Source organism: Euprymna scolopes, chromosome 20, assembly GCF_053919585.1.
Source record: "Euprymna scolopes isolate OS-2025 chromosome 20, ASM5391958v1, whole genome shotgun sequence".
NCBI lineage: Eukaryota > Metazoa > Mollusca > Cephalopoda > Sepiida > Sepiolidae > Euprymna > Euprymna scolopes.
In genome coordinates, this window is record NC_136501.1 from 88,326,162 (window position 1) to 88,347,798 (window position 21,637).

Genomic DNA, 21,637 nt, shown 5'->3' on the forward strand with positions numbered 1-21,637 from the left:
ACATAATAAAAAAAAGTCTAATAAAGTTAAAAACACATGATAATGTTTTTTTTTATTTTACATAGGAGTCACCACTTATCAAGGCCTGGAGACCACGCGAGGATAAGGGTTATTGAGTGTACAGTTTTCAATGGGACAATATCGTAGTGATCGTTAGTAGTGGAAATTTGGTAAATTGGATTACTTAAGAAAACGGCTCATCAAGAATTTGTTTACATTGAACTTGAAAATTAGCAAATTCTAGTCAGCTGGGAAACAGGCAAACGGAAGAGAGTTCCATAGGTGTGCAGTTCTAAGAAAGAAGCTTTATTCATGGAATCTACGTTTAGGTGTAAGCACAGATAAAGAGTGGGGGGGAATTATTAACAGTGGTTTCAACTAAAGAAGTATTTTTTGTGAAAGTTTGGTGAGGGGGGACCATAGATTGAAGCTCAGACGAGCACTTGTCATGAAAATAATGATAAAATAGAGACACGTTTGCAACGCCTATTCTTGAGAAAAAAGGTTGCAGAGAAGAGAAAAGGGCATCCCCCACTAGGCTACGAAGTCTATTCTGAACTCTGTCAAGGCAGGATAAGTCTTTCAAGCAGCTCCTGTCCAGATGTGGTAACAGTATTCCATGCTTGGACATACCTGGTTTTTTATAGATAGAGAATTGCATTAGCAGTGAGATATCTAATGGAGCGGTAGAAGAATCCCACCATTCCAATTGCTTCTTACTCATTCTGTGCTGATATTGATGGAAACAAAATCCAGGAATGCATTGTGATCACCCAGATCATCAGCATCATCAAATTCTTCAGTGGCAGCCACAGTTGCCTGTGAGGTTGGGTTTTTTTTATATATCTTGATGAAGAGCTTTTCTTTTTCATCTAATACATAATAGAGATTAGAGGTATGTGCAGGGGATATAAAAGGTGAGCCGAGTCTCCACATCAGTCAGTTTGTCAAGCAATGTGACGTAGAAATGAAAATCATGAACATTGGATTTTCACCATGTTGTCCGATGCATTCTGTACTGCTGACTTGTGCTCCGTGTAAAGCAAAATCTAAGGAACTCAGTGACATGCATAACTCGTTTTCCTTATATATGGTGCTGTATGATTTGGGGGTGGGGGGAACTAATATGCGTTTATGTTTATATATTTGTATCTCCAAGAACACTAAAATATCTATGGAGCCAGTAACTTTTTGGTCCTCTGATTTATCGGAGAGGGACCTATGTTTGCAGTGGCATTCATTAGTCCAGACGATTGCCAGATAACCGTCCATTCGTTTTCCTGAAATTTGACACAAATTGTATTTCATTAAATAGTACACAGTAAAAAAATTTTTTTGCAAAAATTCCTGTTACGTCCCCAGGGACTCAAAAGATGTCAAAAATGCCCCAAAATGTCCAAAAATGACACGTTTTGCTCCACTTTTGATTCATCAATTAGATTTTTCTGAAACTTGGCCAAAATGTGGAGCCCATCATTCCTAATATAAATCCAGTATGGGTGACCCTGACAAAATTCTGGTCCGCGTCCCCGGGGACTTTTAGTGCTAAAAACGCTCCTTTTTGTAACTTTTTTTTCATATTTCTTGACAAAAACTTGATATGTCTGTCTATATAGTGGTTTTTCATGGTGGTCAACTCAATATACATGTGTTAAGGCCTGAAACTGCATTGTTATCCATTTACACTGAGATTCGGTGTCCCCAGTGGCTCAAAAGAGGTTAAAAAAAATGCCCAAAATGGCCCAAAATAACACTTTTTTCCCCATAGCGTTTGATCCATCCATTAGATTTTTCTGAAACTTGGCCAAAATGTGGAGACCATTGTTCTTTGGTCCTTCATACTCCTCACATTCATCATTTTTTCACTATTTTTTGTGGACTCATCTCATATGCAGCACCAGAGGGGGACCACGCACACACAGCTTGTTTCTTTCTTTTCCAAGACAACAACCAACATGTCTGAGGACGGTCAAAAATGACACTCAAGATGAGAACAATGATCCAATCAAAACAAGTAATGTAAACAGACGCCATCCAAAAAATTCAGAACTGTAATTAATGGAGCATTATGAGTTTTGGAACAGAGCTGCTAGACATAACGGTGAATAATGTAGGCTAGATTTAGCTTTACATAAAGTATGTAGAAGGAGGTTGGAAAGTTTTTGTAAGTTATTTCCCTTGATATTACAATTTGTCGCCTTAAACTAAAAAAAAAAAAAAAAACGAATCCACACATATATACACACGTATAAACATATATGCATAAAAATTGTGTACCTCAAAGTTATGGCTACAATAATAATAAAATGACCTTCTTTTTTTTGTTTTCAACATATTAATGAAAGAATGCTGCCAAAATATACAAATGCATGCATATGTGTATGAAAGTGTATATCAAACCTGTATTAATGTACATACATATATATTACAGCATGCGGAAATTGTGCAGTCCCCATCAAATACAAAGAAACACACACTAAACAGACACATATATAAACATAACTGAAATACTAACCGAACTGAACTTGAATTTAGATCTAGGCGATTAATTTTATACCACATTCACAACAAAACTTTGTACATAACATCGGTAATAAAAGTTTTAAAAAATAAATAACAACATTTTATTTTACTTCATAAACACATTACACCTTTTGAATTTTAACGGTTATGGTTCATTTGAAAAATAAGCAAAACATTATTTTCATGTCAGAATCGCACCACATTTTTTTAATTTTAACGACCATGTTTCGTTTAAAGACAGAAAAACGAAAAAAATTCTTTTCACATTACAAATGCGTAAAATATTTTCAAATATTGTACTTGTATGATCTTTCTTTAAATCAATCATCCTGGGGAAGTCTTGGAATAAAGATGAATGTTGATGAATATATAAATAATTTTAATAACATAAGAAATGATTGATGACAGTTTAAAATTAAATTAACTTTATTTGATCTTCAAAGTATGTGAACTATAAAGAAAATCTCTTTAGATCATGGTATTTTCAAGCTTAAGGCTTCTCTTTATTATTAATTTTTTGCTTTATATTTTATTTCTATTCTAATGTTCTTATGGCAGTTTTTATGTATATATAACCTAGTCTTCTCTTCTGATGAAAAGCATTAAGCTTCGAATTGCCATGGTCGAAGGAGATTTCTTTATATTTCACCCGGTTTTCCTTATTGATCTAATAAAAATTATTTAACTTTGAACTGTCATCAAGTTTTTCCTATATTATTTGCTCCACCCATCTATGTAGAGCGTTCTGTATCTTGATAAGTTATAGTATTAAAATTATTATTTTTATCTTTATTTATTTTTTATTTATTATTATTATTATTATTATTATTATTATTATTATTATTATTATTATTATTATATAACCTTGTGTACCCCATACTCATGAATGCAGTAATACTAGAAACGATCTATTTTTGTTTTAAACTTCAGTGTTTGCAACAGGGTAATCTGTACGACCCTCTGCTGGATGACATGAAAGACTTCAAGCTGATCACAGATACGATGACCAAGATGGGCATGAGTGACACCGAGAAGGAAGCCATTTTTGGTCTGGTGGCAGCGGTACTACATCTTGGCAACATCTTGTTTGAAGAAAACCACAATGACAGCAAAGGTGGTAATAATCCTTATTCTCTGCATTGTCGCGCGTCTACGTGTCTCCCCGTTGTCCTATTTGTGACGTCATCACATGCTGCTGCTGCTGTTCATTTGTTAACCAACTCCTCCTCCTTCTCCTTCTCCTCTTTTTTTTCTTATCTTTCCTTATGCTACTGCTCATTGTGACCATCTGTATTGTCTTCCCATTAACCAATTGTCATCAAGCAACCATTATTTAAACCATTTTCTTTGCCTTTGCTTTTTTTTTTTAATAATTCACTTAATTTTTTTTTTTTTACTAGGGAATCTCCACTTACCAAGGCCCAAAGGCCACTCGAGGATAAGGGTTAATGAGTGTCAGGTTGCTGAAGACACAGCACTTTGATGATCAATAATAGTGGAAATTGGGTAGAATTTTATTATTTAGGAACTTGTTTACATTGGACTTGAAAGCGAGTATGTTTAGTATTTAAAATAAATTTTAAGCAGTTTGGTTTGTCGCAAATGATGACTCTAAGTAAAATAATCCGTGTTCACCCATTATAAGTAAACACATCACTAGGTTATTTTTACTCATAATCGCTATTTAAGATGAATTAAATTGCTTTAAACTTTTAATTAAATAGCTTTAAACTTTTCTTCTTTTTTTTTTCTTTTTTTTTTTTTACAAGGGTGATCCGATCGTTTGCCAGTGAGAGTTACTTGGTTCTTCAAACTGTTGTAACGTCCTGGGAACGGCAACCACTTCCCCGGGTGTTATACACGATTAAAGGATAGGCACATCCCTTTTTACACTAAAGGGTTAAGGCTAGAGTTATCTCAAGGGTTCAATAGAGTTGATTTGACGTCCGCAACATCTGCTAGTGGGTGTCTTCTTGACGTCGTTACGGACAGGATTTTATCATCTTTGTTGGTAGCAGGGACCGCTTTGCTGGAATTGAATGCTTGTACAAAATAAGCGACAAGACATCTTTTTATAAAAAATAAAATAATTTTTATTTTTAACAATCAAAAAATAAAATTATTTTTATTTTTAACGATCAAAAGGGGCGTTTTCAACTTCGAAAGCCATTCTCGAACGACCGTTGTCGGTCAAAACTGCTAAATGCATCACAGCAACAGCATATAGCAAGACTACTATATTCATCGCTGGCACGTGGCCCGTCTTGTTCAGAGTCCCAATTTCAACTGTTAAAAACAAAACCGTTCTCTTTTTGCAAGAGAAAGAGAACGAGAATGATCAGAAAAAGAGAACGAAAGAAAGGGAGACAAAGGTAAAAAAAATATTTTTAATAGAGACATGCAAGGTGTATCAGAATTCGGGGGGAATTTTTGACACCCATAACACGAAACTGCGAATAAAATATAAAAAAAATCATAATTTTTCTTTAAAAGTGGGTTGTTTATTTTCTTTATGGATTATATATATATAAAAAGTAATAGAAATATTATTTTTTATTTTTTAAAAAACAGTAATGAAATTCATTGAATTTTACGAGTTCATTTTTTTTCAATTTTTAAACTTTAAAAAATCTATAAAAGTTTTTCTATTGATTCTATTTTTACGATATTTTCAGGGTCAGTATAAAATTTTATGCTCTTTCCAATAAACCGAATATAATATTTTAGACAAACGTTTTTTGTTTTTTTTTTTAATTCACGCCCCCCCCATTTTGAAATGTCCATTAAAAAGTAAGTAATTAATTTACTCAACAAAGTTTTATATATCACAAATTGAAGATAAAAGATCAATAAATATATATATTGAAATTTAAAACAAAAAAAGGAAGTGTTTTTTTAGAAATTTACCTGCAAAATCCGAAGTTTAAAAGCTTTTTTTTTTTAAAACCACGTTGTTGTTTTTTTTTTTTGTTTTTGTTTGTTTGCTTTTTTAATGAAACCTTGGTACTTGCTCCATTAATTGAAAAAAAAAAATAGGGTGTGAATTACATTTTTCGAGTAGTTATAAGCTTGGAAAGACAGAGGGTCGAATTATTCAATATTTTTTCACGCATTCGTAAGGTTAGTTTCTGACAAACCTATCATACAAAGCGACTAAAATGTTTGACCTTTGAGTATCTGCGTTCTCTGATGATATTGACTGGGTTGAGTTTTATAAACAACTGTCAATCTCCAAAGTTGTCATGCCTGACATTTTGAATATCTGTGCTAGCCTGTCGCTGCACCCCTCCCCACAAGTATGTGACAAGTCTAGCACAAGGTTCACTCTGCGTGAAGACCCCAATTCCCCAAAAAGGGCCTTCTAATTGTACTACAGAGTCACTGTTTATCAAGGCGCAAATGCCATTTGGGGATAAGGATTAATGAGTGACAACATTGTGTTGATGAATAGTGGTGGAAATTGGGTAGAATTTGATTATTTAAGAGAACGGCTCAACAAGAACTTGTTTACATTGAACTTGAAAACACTCCTGTTATAGTCAGCTGAGAAGCAGTCTTGCGATATCGTGATAGATTCGAACCTGGCAACATCTCTGGCTTCATTAGCAAGGACCCAATCCATTCAGCCACCATTAACCGTGAGAAATACTGTTGAAATTGAAATATTTATTTTTTAAAATGTTTTTTAACATCTGTCAGAGTGATCTAATCATTATATGATGATCTGCGCATAAGAGCTAACTTGACCGACTTTATTTTCAACTGAAAGTGCTCAACAAGAAACAAGTTTCTTAAAGGAGCTGCATAATTATTTATTATAATAATTATCATATATATATATATATATATACTAGCAAAAGTACCCGTCGTTGACCGGGTTCAAAAACAGCCTACAGAAAATTGACTGTGATTGATGAAAGTATGATAGGTTATGAAAAGGAAGGGGTCGTAAAGAGATAGGTTTTCATACTCAAAAATTTTACCCTACGCAAAATATGATGAAAGTAAAGATAATTTTCGAGAAAATATATTTTTTTATATTAACTTTGTTTCCATTCGTAGCCATATTTCCATGGAGTACACGCATGAACGCAGACCCCACAATTTTATTATACCATCCCTATTTAAGTTGAAACATAGTTATCAAAGTATTCTTATGTACATCTATATCAAAAACCCTTGAAAACGTTTTTTTTTCCCATACTTTGGGGGCCAGGCGTGAACGCAGACCCCACAATTTTTATGAACCATCGTTCTGCCAGATCAAACATACCCATTCCTGATCCTCGATACATCTTTTATCATTATATGTAATCAGTTTTTTAAAATAGTCAACCACATAGGAGCCTATTTGTGACCACACACACACACACACACACACACACACACACGTTCAGCTTTATATTATAGAAGAAGATATATATATATATATATATACATATATATATATATATATATATATATATACTGCCACTATATTGTCTACTTTGACTTACTTTGAAAGTGTCTTCTTAAGATTCCTTACATTTTAGACGTTTTCTGGAATCTAAATCATATAATGCATTTTGATTAAAATTCGAATAACGATTCTAGACATAAGGTTTAGAAGCATTATGTTTTGATTTTAATCTTCATAACTGGAAAATAAAAGTCGTGCAACACTGTTCTGTTCAAAGAATTAGTTTTACCGGCCCTGAGGCGGATATTTTTGCTCATTTAGAATAATGAATAAATAAATATTAACTCAATTTACTCACCAACCTTCATTATACTTTTCAGTTATGCTTTCCATATCTTTTGTTTCTCATTTCTCTTCCCATCATTCATTCTATATAATTATTTCCCCTTTCCTGTCTTGTTGTCTCCCTTAGTTGTTGTTTGTTAACCATTTTGTGTTTAATCTTTAATATGGTTGTTACCCACGTTGTGTTTTTTAATCTACAATACTGTTTTGTCCCACATTCTGTTTTTAACCTTCAATACTCTTGTGTCCTATATTGTGTTTTTTATCTTCGATATTGTTGCTTTCCGCGTTGTATGTATTTTTTTTTAATCATTATTGATATTATTCGTATTTCCATTTTTTTTTCTTAGTTTATATTATTACAATTTACCAAAATCTGTCCCTGTATTTGAAAAAACCTTTTGCATGAAAAAGTGTCTTAGATACTTTTGGGTAAGGTGTTCACCTTCAATCCCAAACTCAACAAAACAAAGTTCATTTTCTCATTCCTTTCAACCTTTTCTTTTGTCGCCTGCCCTATTTCCCAATCTTATTTACTACAATCGGAATCAGAAAAATTTGTGCCTATTTTCCAATGCTAAAAACGATTCTTTTACACGTTTTTTTTTAAACTTAATTTTTCATTGCTGATATGAATGATAAAATAATGAACATTCATTGTTTTTAAACTAATAATAACACTAAAATCTACACATCCCAGCAGAAATGTATTTTTTACGTTTGCAAAAATATATGTACATATTACATGGGTTTTTATACTTATTTAAAAATAAAAAATAAAAAACAAATCTATAGCTAAATATTTAGAGGTTTTCAGATAATCAGAATTCATAATTTTATCAGAATTGGGAATTTAGAATAGAATCGGGAATTGTGTTGATATAAATGACCTATGATGAGTGTAGATGTTGCTGTTCTTTGTTCATGCATGATTCGCTATTTCCGACCCTGACAACATGTGTTCTTTATTATAGTATTGGGAACCTTAATGTATTCCTAGTTTAGTACTTACCAGTCTGGGTGCTGGGCGATTTCACCGATTTCACAGATGATAATAAAAGTATTGGAAGTGTAGAACATTCATTGATTTTCATTCGATCCTGGGCAACATCAGGTTTCCCTGCTAGTTATGTTATAAGCATAATTACTGATTTGTATGCTCAACCCGAGCAGTCCTCCAAGATTGAAGAAACGCCATCCAAAATCGTTTCTGGAGTCTTTCATTATCCCCCAAAGGCTGCCTCTCTTTGGGGATGGGGGCGCATTCTCACTTTGAAATCAAAGTCAACACAACAACATAAGGAAAAGAATTAGATCCTGAACTTGGAAAAAGTTTATTATGCTGTTGACATTGCCTCTCATTTTGCTAGTGGCAAGGAAAAGAAAGATCGGGACTATAGATTTTTGGCCTGGCCCTATACTCCATTCATTGTCATTTCTTAAATAATTCCTTAACAATTAATTAATTTTGTCAAACTTCCAATCTAGAGTCCCCGCTATTTGCACCTATTCTATTATGTCAGTATTCCCACAGGAGAAAATGGCTCCCAAAAGCCAATTACCTGACCCTTGTCTGATCTTCATTTCCTGTTTACGTTCCAACATTGCACCTGCGAATTTAAATCATCAAACAAGAACTAGTAAACGTAAAACTGTGATACTATGAAAATAAGTCAAATATAGCACTAAGTACAATCGTTAGTTACAATTACCGAAAATGCAACGTCCTCTATAAAAACGAATTGAGCACTCTTCGCTGCTAATAGTTTTCATGTAAAAATAAAGATTTCACTTACATATGGCCAATGGTTTAATGGATAGAAATGTTGACTATTAAAAAAACAACTGTTTCCATCCCTACTTGAAGCATCTGCCTGTCTAGCCATACTGAAGAACTGTGATACAGTGAAACAATTTGTTTGTGGATGACTGCATATGCTTCAAATACTTTGGTGGTCTTGCACTGTGATAAGTGAGAGCATTAGCTACGATTAGCAATAATGCCAAGCTCTGTCTAAAATCGAATTGAGCATTCTTCAGTGCTAATATTGTTTCAGTAAAAAATGAAATTTTCACTTAAGTATAGCTTAATATATAGAAGCATTGACTCTAAAAAACAGTCGTTTTGATCCTAATTTGAAGCATCTACCTGTCTAGCCACACTGAAGAACTGTGATAAAGTAAAACAGTTTGTTTGTGGATGACTGTGCCCTCACCTTTTTTTATTTACTTATAATTTTAGCCATACTGAAGAGTGTGATACAGCGAAATAGTATGTCTGTGGATGAGTATACATGTCCCCACCTCTTCATGGGTCAAATACAGTGATAAGTTTAACTGCTAACTTTCTATTAGAAAAATGCAAAGCTCTCCATAAAACCAATTGAGTTCTCTTCAGTGCTAATATTGTCGATATAAACATAAAGATTTAATTTTGCTGTGGTCTATTGCAATTGATAAAAGCACTGAGATCTAAAAAGAATTTTGATTAAAGCGCCTATAATTCTATCCACTCTGAAGAACTGTAATACTGTGGAAATCTGTGTTAAAACTGATCTGCATGCATTGTCATCTAATTATTAATCTGATCAAAATTTGTATGTTTAAGTTTTTTTTTTCTATTTTTTTTATCTTGCGAAAAATTATGACGAGATGATGTCTTGACAAAATACGCGTCCTTTTGGAGGGGCTGGTATTAGAAATGAAAATCCAACCTTTAAATTTTTTGCTTCAAACAAACTATGGCTCTTCTAAAAAAGTTTGTGAGGCAAACAGACGTCCGAGCCACTGCCAAAGGGCAGATCCGTGCAAGAAATCTGTCCGCAACTGGATAGTCAGCCACCAAAGTTTCACTTCTGGTTTAAAACATCTGTCTGTTAAGCCACGCTACAGAATTGTGATTCAACAAAACAGTCTATCTGTTGATGTTCATGGGTACAGCATAGTTGTAAATGCAATCACTAGCTACTATTATCAAGATGGTAAAGCTCTACATAAAAACGTTGAGCACCCTTCAAGTGCTAATATTGTTAATATAAACATGAAAATCTCATTTAGTGATGGCTTGTCAACAATCAACAAAAGACTCAAAGTGCTCACATCTCTAGACACACTGAAGAGCCGTGATGCTGTGAAAATCTGTCTGTGTTAAAAATGATCTGCATTCATGCATTTTCCATTAATTGTTAACCTGAGTAACTGAGTGTTGAAACTTTTTTTCTTGATTTGACACTAGAATCAACTTTGATCCAAAATCAATGATAAAAGATCAAATGTTGTTCAATAACAACAAAAAAAAGCCGGTGTCAACATTCTTTCCTTCCGTCATGACAAGACAAGAATTATAATATTTAATATCCTGGTTCAACAAGTTTATCAATACGTGGGAGGAAACTTTAAATTATTTTTTAACGCACGTGACGTACCCTTATAACTTGAGTTCGAAGATTCAATTACTTTGACATTCGAATCAATCTTGGATCTTAGATGCAACTAGATCTTGTCACCCACACATTTCAATTGCTAACCTATATTTTGCATAATCTATTTATCCCTCCTCTGTAAGGACCGATAGCGTAGTGAATGAAATACTTAGTAAAATTCAGTTATAAGTTACACTCTTTTGAAGGTTGAGGTTTCAATCCGCAGTGTAGATGGCGCTCAAAATATAATCGCGAATTACTTAGGACTTCTGTTGAGTTAGGGTTGATGCTGCTTTATCGTTATTTTCATGGAAAGTGTTCAACTGAGCTTCAATCTATGGTCCCCCCTCGCCAAACATTCACAAGAAACACTAGACTAGCTGAAAACATTATCAATAATTTTCCCCACTCTTTATCTGTACCTAAACCTAAGCATAGATTCCATGATCAAAGCTTCTTTCTTAGAACTGCACGCCTGTGGAATTGTCTTCCGTTTTCCTGCTTTCCAGCTTTCTATAATATGGTTGTCTTCAAGTCCAACGTGAACAAATTTCTGATGAGCCGTTCCACTTAAGTTAACAAATTTACCGAACTTCCATTACTATCGATTACTATATTGTCCTTTTGACTACTCTACACTCTTTAACCCTTATCCTTGAGTGGCCTATCGGCCTTGATAAGTGGTGACGTTTATGTAAAAAAAAAAAAAAAAAATGTTATCGTTATGGATTAAATAAATTGCCCCGTTAGAAATTCTGTAGATATTCCGGAGTTTGACAGAAAGATTCCTAAGTTCGACAGAAAGGTTCTTGAGTTTGACAAGATGCAAGCGAAAAGGGTCAGAAGTTACATCACCTGAAAGCTTGTGAAAATAACACTCAAGAAGAGAACAGTTGTCTGAAGAATACAACTAATACAAACTATTTATCTTTTCTTCTTTTTCTTCATCGTGAGATAGATATATAGAGAAAGACAAATAGATAGACGGATACTCATTCACATAGATATGTTGTGTGCATCCCCTCCATTGGAGAGGGCATCCCAAACACGTTCTTTCTACTTTAAGTTTCGCCAGCTAAGAGCCATAAAATATATGTTTCAAAATAACATGGTCTTGGTGACTTCTGTCCTGGGGTCACTAAAAGTTTCCATTCTAACAACAAACAGAATGAATTATATGTATAATAGGATGATCTTTTAACAAAAGAATAGATATCACATCAACCCCCCCTAAAAGAAGGGGTAATGCCTGGGGGCGATTGTCATAACAACAGAAGAGATACTATACTACCTCTCTAAATGGAGCATTGAAATCAGTCTGAAATAATATAGTAAACGAGAGGTCTGCAACTCATTCAACTCCATGGGTCGGATCTTGTTATAATGACAGATCGCAGGCTGGACAAAGGCTATTAATTAATAATTAGGACAACAGCATATTCTTTTCATTGTTTTGACTCTTGAGTATACATCTGACGCAGTTAGACATAATTCATCTACCGAGAACCACATCACTCTATATAAAAACATATAAGATATCAATGGATATATACCTGAGAATCAAAACCAGGAAAATAATATGCTGTTGTCATATCCCTAATTATAAATTAAAGAAAACTAAATACACAGGCCCTATCAATCTAAATATTTAAAACCATAATCAAAATAGATATTAAGGAATCAGAAAAGCAAAAGAAAATCTAAAATTAAAAAAATATCTAACAAAAATTAGGAATGTCAAAATACTTTAAAGTGAAAAAATCAACCAGAACTCACACACTCTTATCTATATATGTAAAGTAGTAGTGTTTATATGTGTGTGTGTGTGCGTGTGTGTGTGTGTGTGTGTGTGTGTGTGTGTGTGTGTGTGTGTGTGTGTGTGTGTGTACAACTCTTCTACAGCTTACACCACTAGACCAATCATGACTAAACCTGGCTTGATGACGCTCCCTCACCTAGGGATGGTGCACACCATTTCTCAAGGTTAGGGTCAAAGGTCAAGGTCATAGCCTATGTATCTCGTCAACTTTTTAATCGTTAATTTTGAATGCTTTTCACTTCTCGCCACATTTCAGATCTCAGCTTTACTTTCATTTTCTTTTCCACCTTCACATCATGGGTTCGAGCCTGCCTGCCTACTAACACTTTTTTTCCAAACACCCAGGCAACGCTGGGCACCCCCGCTAGTTAAAATATATAGGGGGAAAAGCATAGAGAAACAAACATTAATTAACTCAATTTTAGTATGGAGTATCTTTGTATAAATAAATGCAATCCATTCTAAGGTAAATAACTCTGCCAATATTAATGATGTGATTTGCTGAGGTCAACCGCTTGAACCTTAATCTATCAATCATTTTCTTTGCCCGATTCTGTCAATATTAATGCTATTATTCTGTAGCTTTCACAGTTGATAGAAAATGGAATTCCGTTTCAAAATCATCCAAAGAGATTCTCATTAATAGTGGCAAAGTTATTAACTTTCAAACAGGTTTCAAACTCTCTTTCATGCAATATGAACAGCAAGAATTCTGCAAATCTCAAGTGCCAGATGAAGCTCTTCAGCAGACACTGCATGCTATGAAGTGCACTGCATGGGTCACCATCGTAGAACATTATATAATCAGATCGCTTTGGTTTGTAAATAATGTCAGGGAAACAATGATGAAAATAAAGAGTTACGTTGTGGAATTAAAAGAACGTATGTAACGTTGTCGGGAAACTAACACATGTTGTATGCCCCAATTGTTGACAAAAAAATAGAAAATAATTTCAACTCGCTTTTTCTTTGTAACAACGACATTTATTTAATCATTGTTACGGCCGTGACACGTGATCGTCTTTTCGAGCGTCAATCACGTGATCTCGAACGCTCTTTTGTTCTGTGCTTCCTGTCTCTCTAATGTGATCTCTTTTTTTTTTTAAAGTCTTTCTTTCTCGACCAATGACGTCATTTCGCATGAATTTACATATGCACACTCGTGCTGTGCTGCACGTACACTTGTGCCAGATTATTTCCTTCGCTTAACCACCGACAGAGAAAACGTTTGCTTTTGGTATCAGAAGCGTTACTTTTTTTCTTTCTTCTAACAACAAAGCCATTCTCTCTTAGTATCAGCAGCAGCAGTGTTTCTTGTTTCTTCTCTTCGCCAACAAAAGATAAACCGACAACAATCCAAAACAAAGGATAAACTGACAACCATCATAAACACAGGTAAATAATGTGGTGTCCAAAATACAGTTTTTCCTGGAGCAAAAATTTCACTCATCTATTTTGGACAGCCAATTTTGCATAAACGAGACCATCACATCGAAATGGCAACCATTGTTTCCTTGCAGCAGGTGCATGCTTGTTAAGGCCAGTAATCATTGACGTCTGCACACCGTCACCACAGGTAATTTACAAACCCTGGAGAGCAATTGGTGTCCATTGTAGGAAAGAAGAGTAATATACAACAGTCTTTATTTGATTGTCATTCAATCATATTAGGAGACACTTTGGTGATCGTCTCATAAGTAAGAGGTGTGATCGCGAATGGGTTTCACAGTAATCAGATCTTAGCCACCCACCGCCAGTTTTTTTTTTTTATCTGTAAAGGTTATCACAAAGATAAAGTCTATTAAAACAATTCCTGAACAGAAAAGGGTCATCACAGCTGAAATAAAGATAGGAGTTAGGGAAACAATCCAAAGTTATTACACTAAAGTTGAGTTAATAAAAATGTGTTCCTATTATGTGTATTTATATGCATATATATGAGCATATATATATGCATATACATAAATCTAATTTTTACTAAAAGAATAAGAATTATTCCCCTCGTGGATTCTTTTTTTTATGTGTTTATTTAAAAATGTCTCCATATTATAGCAAATTACCGAGTCACATTAAGTATTGTTAATAAATTCCGAGCCAGACTATGTATTTTTAAAAATAAATTCCAAGTCAGATTAAGTATTCTTTTTAATAAATTCCGAACCAGATTATGTATTTATGTTTTTAATAAATTCCGAGTGTGATTAAGTACTTTTTAATAAATTCCGAGCCAGATTAAGTATTTTTTTTTAATAAATTCCGAACCCGATTAAGTATTTTTTAATAAATTCCGAGCCAGATTAAGTATTCTTTTTAATAAATTCCGAGCAAGATTATATATTTTTTAATAAATTCCGAGCCAGATTATGTATTTTTTAATAAATTCCGAGCAAGATTATGTATTTTTTTAATAAATTCCGAGCCAGATTATGTATTTTTTAATAAATTCCTAGCCAGATTACATATTTTTTAATAAATTCCTAGGAGTCAAATTTACATATTTTTGTATGAAGAATAAACATAATTTACTATTACTTATTGTAAAACAGAAAAAAGTGTGGGACGCCATTAAAAAACAAAAACCTATCTTCACGTTGTTTTAACTGAACATACAAGCATTTGCTCCTTATTTATTAGATTACTTATTTGAAAACAGAAAAAAGCATGGACTGCTAGGGGGGAAAAAAAAAACAAGCTTATCTTCATGTTTTCAATTTTTTTTTCAAAATCTCAGGTGGCTGCAAAATTTCGGATAATACTGAAGTTCCTTTGGGTTTGGCCGCAAAACTGATGTCTTTGGACAAAGGTGAATTGAGAGAAGCCCTTGTCAGTCGTGTGATGGTACCCACCAAAGGGGGCATGAAGGGAACCGCCATCAAGTAAGTATTTATTTGTGGTTATTAAAGAAGATTAGGCGACCAAGTTTATAGGGAAGCACCCTAAGTGAGGGCTTGTGAAGTAAAATGTTTGTTCATATGTTATAGATTGGGATGCCAGAATAAAAAGGGAATGATTTCAGATGTTTTTTTAGTCATTTTCACTCCAAACAAGGCATATTGTTACTTAGAACGTAAGGGGCTACTATTTGGAATTGTGTCTAACAGATAACTGTGGGGAGTTGAGCAGCAAGATATCTGTTCATGCTACATTTAAACTGCTGCAGGTGGGTACAGTCAGAGAAGCAGGAAGTAAGGCGAGAAGTTCAACATTTAGCAGCCTGAGGGAAAAAAACTATTAGAGTAAAAGGCTTTCCGGCATTTAGGAAACTCAACAGTGAAGGGGTGAGATTTTGCTTCTTGTTTGGTTAGCCAGAACTGAAGCCTGACCAATAGTGTGGGATCTATTAGATTTGAACGTTGTCTAAGAATGAGAAACTAAATGCACCAACCGAGATGTAGCAACAATACTCATTCATGTGTGAATTGTTGTTTTATCAAAAATGTAGGATACTCTTATCTGTTTTTAAATCCCAAACAAGGCATGCTGCCACTGAAGATTATGGGTCAAATTTATAAGGGAGCATTCTAATTAAGGAGTTGTGAGGTAAAATGTTTGTTCACATATAATGCGACCCTACGCCAGTAGGTAGCAACTGTGTTAGCTTGTTTGAATTTTGTCAAGGGTCACACAAGTACATGTCAGAATAACCTGATAGCAAATGGAAATATACCCATCTGTATATGATGCATGATTGAAGTGAGGTTTAAAAGTTAGCTCCCTAAACAAAACTTTCTAGAAATGTAGAGGGAGCGATATGACGAAATGAGGAGGTAATGACGTCATGCCATCAAGAAAGAAACAAAAAGTTTTTTTTTTTTTTAAATTCAGTCTTAGTCGGGAAGCGAGACATGCAAGATGCATACGACAATATAGAAAGAATCTAAGTGAATGTCACCTCAACGTCTGCACGTTTGGGTCTCTCAGTTCCCATCTTTAAGACTAAATTAAAAAAATTAGATGAGTCAATAATTAATTAGCCTTGGTAGTCTCTCCTGCTCTCTAGGAGCAAACTCTCTCTCTAAATAAAACCTTTGAAACCTCAGCAAGCCTTCATTGTTTTTCCATGCTTGAGTAGATTCGTTGTGTTAAGTTAAACAGAAAACCAACAAACACAGCCACACATAGTAAACGACAACCAAAAAGAATGAAAGAACAGCAATCGTCCAGGAATGTATAGACATTATTCTATTGTTTTTTTGATTGCTCGCAACCGCGAACATACATAAAACGTGTTTATGTAAATGACATGTGCGAACTTTTGTTTAATATTTTAATGAATGTTAAACAGATTACATTTAAATTTGTGTATTTTGGTATGGTCATAGAAACAGAGAACAGAAAGGGAATTCCAAAAGATAGCAGTTTGAGGAAAGAAGTGAACAGAAAACTCTCTCTCATCTGGACACCTCCACAGTAAATAGAAGGGATTTAACTGATTTCAGGCTGGCTGGATGCATTTATGTGAAGGGGGCACCAGAGCAGCAAGTTTGTTGGAGCACATTCTATTGAAGTACTTGCAAAGCAAGCACAGGGATGCAATATTGTGCTGATGGAGTTTGGTACATTGTGTGAGACCTGTTAGATTAGAGACTCTTTCTTAGAGGGAGAGACTAGTGAATGGTCATACTCGCCCAGAGGTGCCAATAATGTTTCATGCATAAGTGAATGGAAAATGTTTTTACGGTATCATGAAAAAAATCCGTTGCCAAGGTCACTGGAAAAATTGTGGGATCGTTCTACCGTTCCAGTAGATATCTCACTCTTGATGCAATTCTCTACCCAGGAGCGTCCAATGATGGAGTACTGCTGCCACATCCGGGCAGGAGCTGCTAGAAGCAGCTTATCTTGCTTTGATAGAGTTCAAAATAGACTTTGCAGCTTAGTGGGGGATGCCCTTTTCTCTTCCCTGCAACCTCTTTCCCACAGAAGTGACGTTGCGAGCCTGTCTCTGCTTTATTGTTATTTTCATGGCAAGTACTCGTCTGAGCTCCAATCTATAATCCCCCCTCGCAATACTTTCACGAGAAACACTCGTCTAGCAGATAACACTATGAATAATTCCTCCCACTCTTTATCTCTGCCTAAACCTAAACATAGATTCCATGAACAAAGCTTCTTTCTTAGAACTGGACACCTGTGAAACTCTCTTCCGTTTTCCTGCTTTCCAGCTGACTACAATTTGATTGTCTTCAAGTTCAACATAAATAAATTCTTGATGAACCGTCCCCCTAAGTAATCCAATTTACCAAATTTCCACTACTTACGATTAATATGCTATAATCCTATTGACTACTGTACACCCATTAACCTTCCGGGCCTTGATAAGTGGTGACTTCTATGCAACAAACAAAAAGAAAAAAAAATTGGGATTGCATTATTTTCTAATTAATTATGTTTTTTTTTTTATTTTTACTTATCAAAGCTCGCAGGATAATAATTGTGATGATCAGTAATGGTGGAAATTGGATAGAGTTTAATTATATAAGAGGACTGCTCAACAAGAACTTATTTACACTAGATTTGAAAACGACAATATTATAGTTAGTTAGGAAGCAGCCTGACAGTATTGTGTTCCACAGACTGACAGTTCTATGAAAGAAGCTCTGTTCATGGAAGTTTTGTTTAGTTTTAGGCAGAGATAGAGAGTGGTGGAAATTGTTGACTGTTGTTGTAGCTAGGTGAGTTTTCCGGGGAGGAGGAGGGGGACTATAGATTGAAGCTCAGTCGAGCACCTACTATAAAGGTAATGATAGAGCAGAGATAGACTCTTCTGTGAAAAAGGAGGAAGTAGAGAGGGGAAAATGCCCTTGTCTACTAGATTTCGAAGACGATTTTGTACCCTGTCATTAATATTAACTTTAAGAGAATCCGACAAAATTGCTGCACTACACTGTTCCAACCTATTCAATGGATTTTTTGACAAAAAATTTGCTTAATTTAATTTCAATCAATCAAAAGTTATTAGGTTGAGGAATAAGTGTGTAGCGTTTTTACATTTTCTTTATTTTTACACCTTTTGGCTTTTAAATGAAGATGATTAAGAATCGACTTGTGATCACAGTTCATTTTTTTTTTTTTTACCAATTCACGACTTGTTTGGTGACCGTCCTCCTTCAGAAGTGCTTTGAGACATTCTTCGCTGAGTTCAGAAGGTCTTTCATCTGCAAAACATGTCGTCGGTGTCAAAATCGACATTTTTTTAACTTTACAAACTATTTTTGTGCTGTAGACTTGCCTATGACACCTTCTCCGTATATCTTGCAAATGTCCCGGGCAGCTTCAGCCGCTTTTTTTTAACCTCAGTAAAAAGTGAAGAAGAGCAAGTGTCGAAAATGTTGTATTTTATCTCCTGGATATTCCATTTCTATGTTGTATAAAGAGATATCGTTCTTATAACATCTGTTATAAACTTATAAATTGTGTGTATTGTTATTTAGTCAGAGGATATGATATCGACATATAAACTGAGTCATGTTTTATCAGAGAGTTATCACACGGGTATATATTACAATTCATATTTACTTACAGGCATCATTTTTTTATAAGAAGAATAATATAAGCTTCATACCTTTCTTTCTTCAAGAGTTCTTTTATCTTCAGTGCTGAGCTCCGTGATGAAACATGAAATGACCAACATCATAACTATTTGAGACCTCTGTTCTTCCTTCTTTTGTGAAACCACAGAACAACACTTTATATTTTTAAAATATAAATTTATTTCAGATGTCTCAAATGGTCTCCACTAGAGTCAGCATTTCCTGTCTACATGCTTGTTATTTACAGCCTTGCTCCCTAGCTTGAAGTGCGTCTGTTCACTTCCGTGATCAAACTAAAAAACTCCTCAACTGACTAAATTTCCCAATCTCTTGACCTCAGTTCCGTTACATCATCATTCAAAAAGCACACATATCTCAACGTGCGACCTTTCCACTTATGCCTACCCAAGGCCATTTTGTTTATTTAACCTAATTTATGTAAACATCTTCAGCTAAAACCCATTGCTACAGTTTATTCTATAAACAATAATATAAATAAAATATGAACTATTTTAACAATATCACTGGACAGATAGATAAATAGATAGATAGACAGATCGATAATAACTAATTAACTTTTAACAATGTTAATATCTAACATTATTACATCTAAACATAAAAAGTAATAAAAAAATAAATTAGACAAAAAGACAATTAGTATAGTTTTGTATGGCAGGAAAAGTTCTATCAAATGAATATTATATATTTTGTCAAAAAGCAAAAGGCCGTTGTAAAACAAAATAAAAATAAATTATGAAAATGCTTATTCTCCAATCCAACAGACATAATAAAAAAAAAAATTGTTCGATTCATATTGTGTATGCCTACAGAATGCATTTGAATATAAAATAAAATCAACAGTTTCTTTCGAATTGATAACATAAATGCTGACATTTTCTCAGATACCTATTCCTAAAAAGTACCGGATTACCATATACTGGGTTGGAATATGTTCATCTAACATTTATCATTGGTTAGTTTTGATCTTGAAGTGGTATTTTTTAGCTTCTTACATCAAGTGGCTTCATGCCTTGTCTGCAGTGATTTCCATATCTATATTATATTTCTATTAGTCTGTAAGTTTGTTTTCTTGAAGATTACTGAGCCAATCTCGCTAAAATTTTGCATGGATCTTTGTTATGACGAGGTGCGGCAGACTAAATATTATGGTATTTATTTGAGTCACAGTAAGCGATTAATAGGGATTAGTATTTAATGCAAAAATGAGCACAAATTTAACCATATTTAATCATATTCAGCCATGAAGTTAGCAAAAAGCCCTCATTCTAAGTCAATGGGCTTTACTAGGTTAAAAGTTAAGTATATATGAAAAAAAAAAAATTTTAATTACCATATGGTTCTACATTTAACATTTCCATTTATTTATTTATTTTTTCTTTTCCAGAGTTCCTTTGAAAGTCAATGAAGCATCAAACGCTCGCGATGCTCTGGCCAAAGCAGTTTACTCACGTTTATTTGACTATATTGTCAACCGTGTGAATAAAGCCATTCCTTTTAGTTCGTCCTGCAGCTACATTGGTGTCCTTGATATTGCTGGGTTTGGTAAGATATCTTCTTCTCTATTTCCATTAACAAGATATACAGTAAATTAGATGGAGATGCTGAAAAAAAGAGTCACTCTTTTTTTCTCAGTGCTCACAGAGATATAAGGAATGTTAAAGAATGGTAGAATAAACATAGAGGAAGTGAGAGAAATGCGTTGATAGCTGAGAGCGATAAATGACTTGTTCGGTAAATCATAAATGAATTAATTATACATTAAAATTGACTTTTTTTCCAAACATAACTCAATCCCAGAGTATGTATTATAGAATGTATTTTTTTTGCAAACGTTGATTAACTCGACTTTAGTTTGCCTTGTGGTGCTCGCCTTACGGATAGCAATAGAACTTGTTCTCTTACTTTAAAGTAAAGTATATGTGTGTACAGACTTGTGTCTTTTTTCTGGACCAATACCAGTTCACAACGGTATGATAATAGATAACATCAGTGTACGGCATAATCGCGTTGAAACACCAGTTCCTGCTGGATCACCAAAGTTAAGCAACGTTGAACCTGGTCAGTACTAAATGGGTGATCATTTGGGACTTCCAGGTGCTGTATGTGCTCTCTTCTTATCTCGGCATTGTTTCCAGTCGTCCTGGTCTTTTCATTGCCACTGGACCCAAACAGTGCCGATTCAGGAGAGGTGTGGTTGGTAATTGTGCAACCCTTGCCTCACAAATACACGCGCAACTTCCCCTACAGGGAGTATCCTTTGTCTTTCGAGACTGAACAGAGGCATCGATTGAGATAACATTAGTGGTTTTGAAGTTACACACTTGCTAAAGATTTCCAAGATGGTCATTCTAAGCTGAGTGATGAATGATTTAATTGCAATTTGGGTGTATTCTACTTGATCTAATTTCTAATCATCTTGTCTTTTCAGAATATTTCCAGGTGAACAGCTTTGAGCAGTTTTGTATCAATTACTGCAATGAAAAACTTCAACAATTCTTCAATGAGCGGATCCTTAAAGAGGTTAGTGATTCTCCCCTCTATCCCAATTAACACAGAAGTTGAGCGGATGCATGAT

The 21,637-nt window shown here is 34.3% G+C and overlaps 1 protein-coding gene across 13 annotated transcripts in view; it reads left to right on the forward strand.

The window, feature by feature from the left end:
• LOC145241536 (unconventional myosin-VI-like) overlaps nucleotides 1–21,637 on the forward strand; it is a 381,082-nt gene that overhangs the window by 295,195 nt on the left and 64,250 nt on the right. For 7 of the 13 annotated variants that reach the window (XM_080104593.1, XM_080104586.1, XM_080104587.1 and 4 more), the window contains exons 10-13: nucleotides 3,454–3,637; nucleotides 15,240–15,384; nucleotides 20,447–20,604; nucleotides 21,491–21,582. In XM_080104593.1, coding sequence (XP_079960719.1) covers nucleotides 3,454–3,637; nucleotides 15,240–15,384; nucleotides 20,447–20,604; nucleotides 21,491–21,582 — 579 coding nt within the window. Of the gene's footprint in view, nucleotides 1–3,453; nucleotides 3,641–15,239; nucleotides 15,385–20,446; nucleotides 20,605–21,490; nucleotides 21,583–21,637 lie in introns of all 13 variants that reach the window. The other 6 variants (XM_080104590.1, XM_080104585.1, XM_080104588.1 and 3 more) reach the window with 1 other exon arrangement.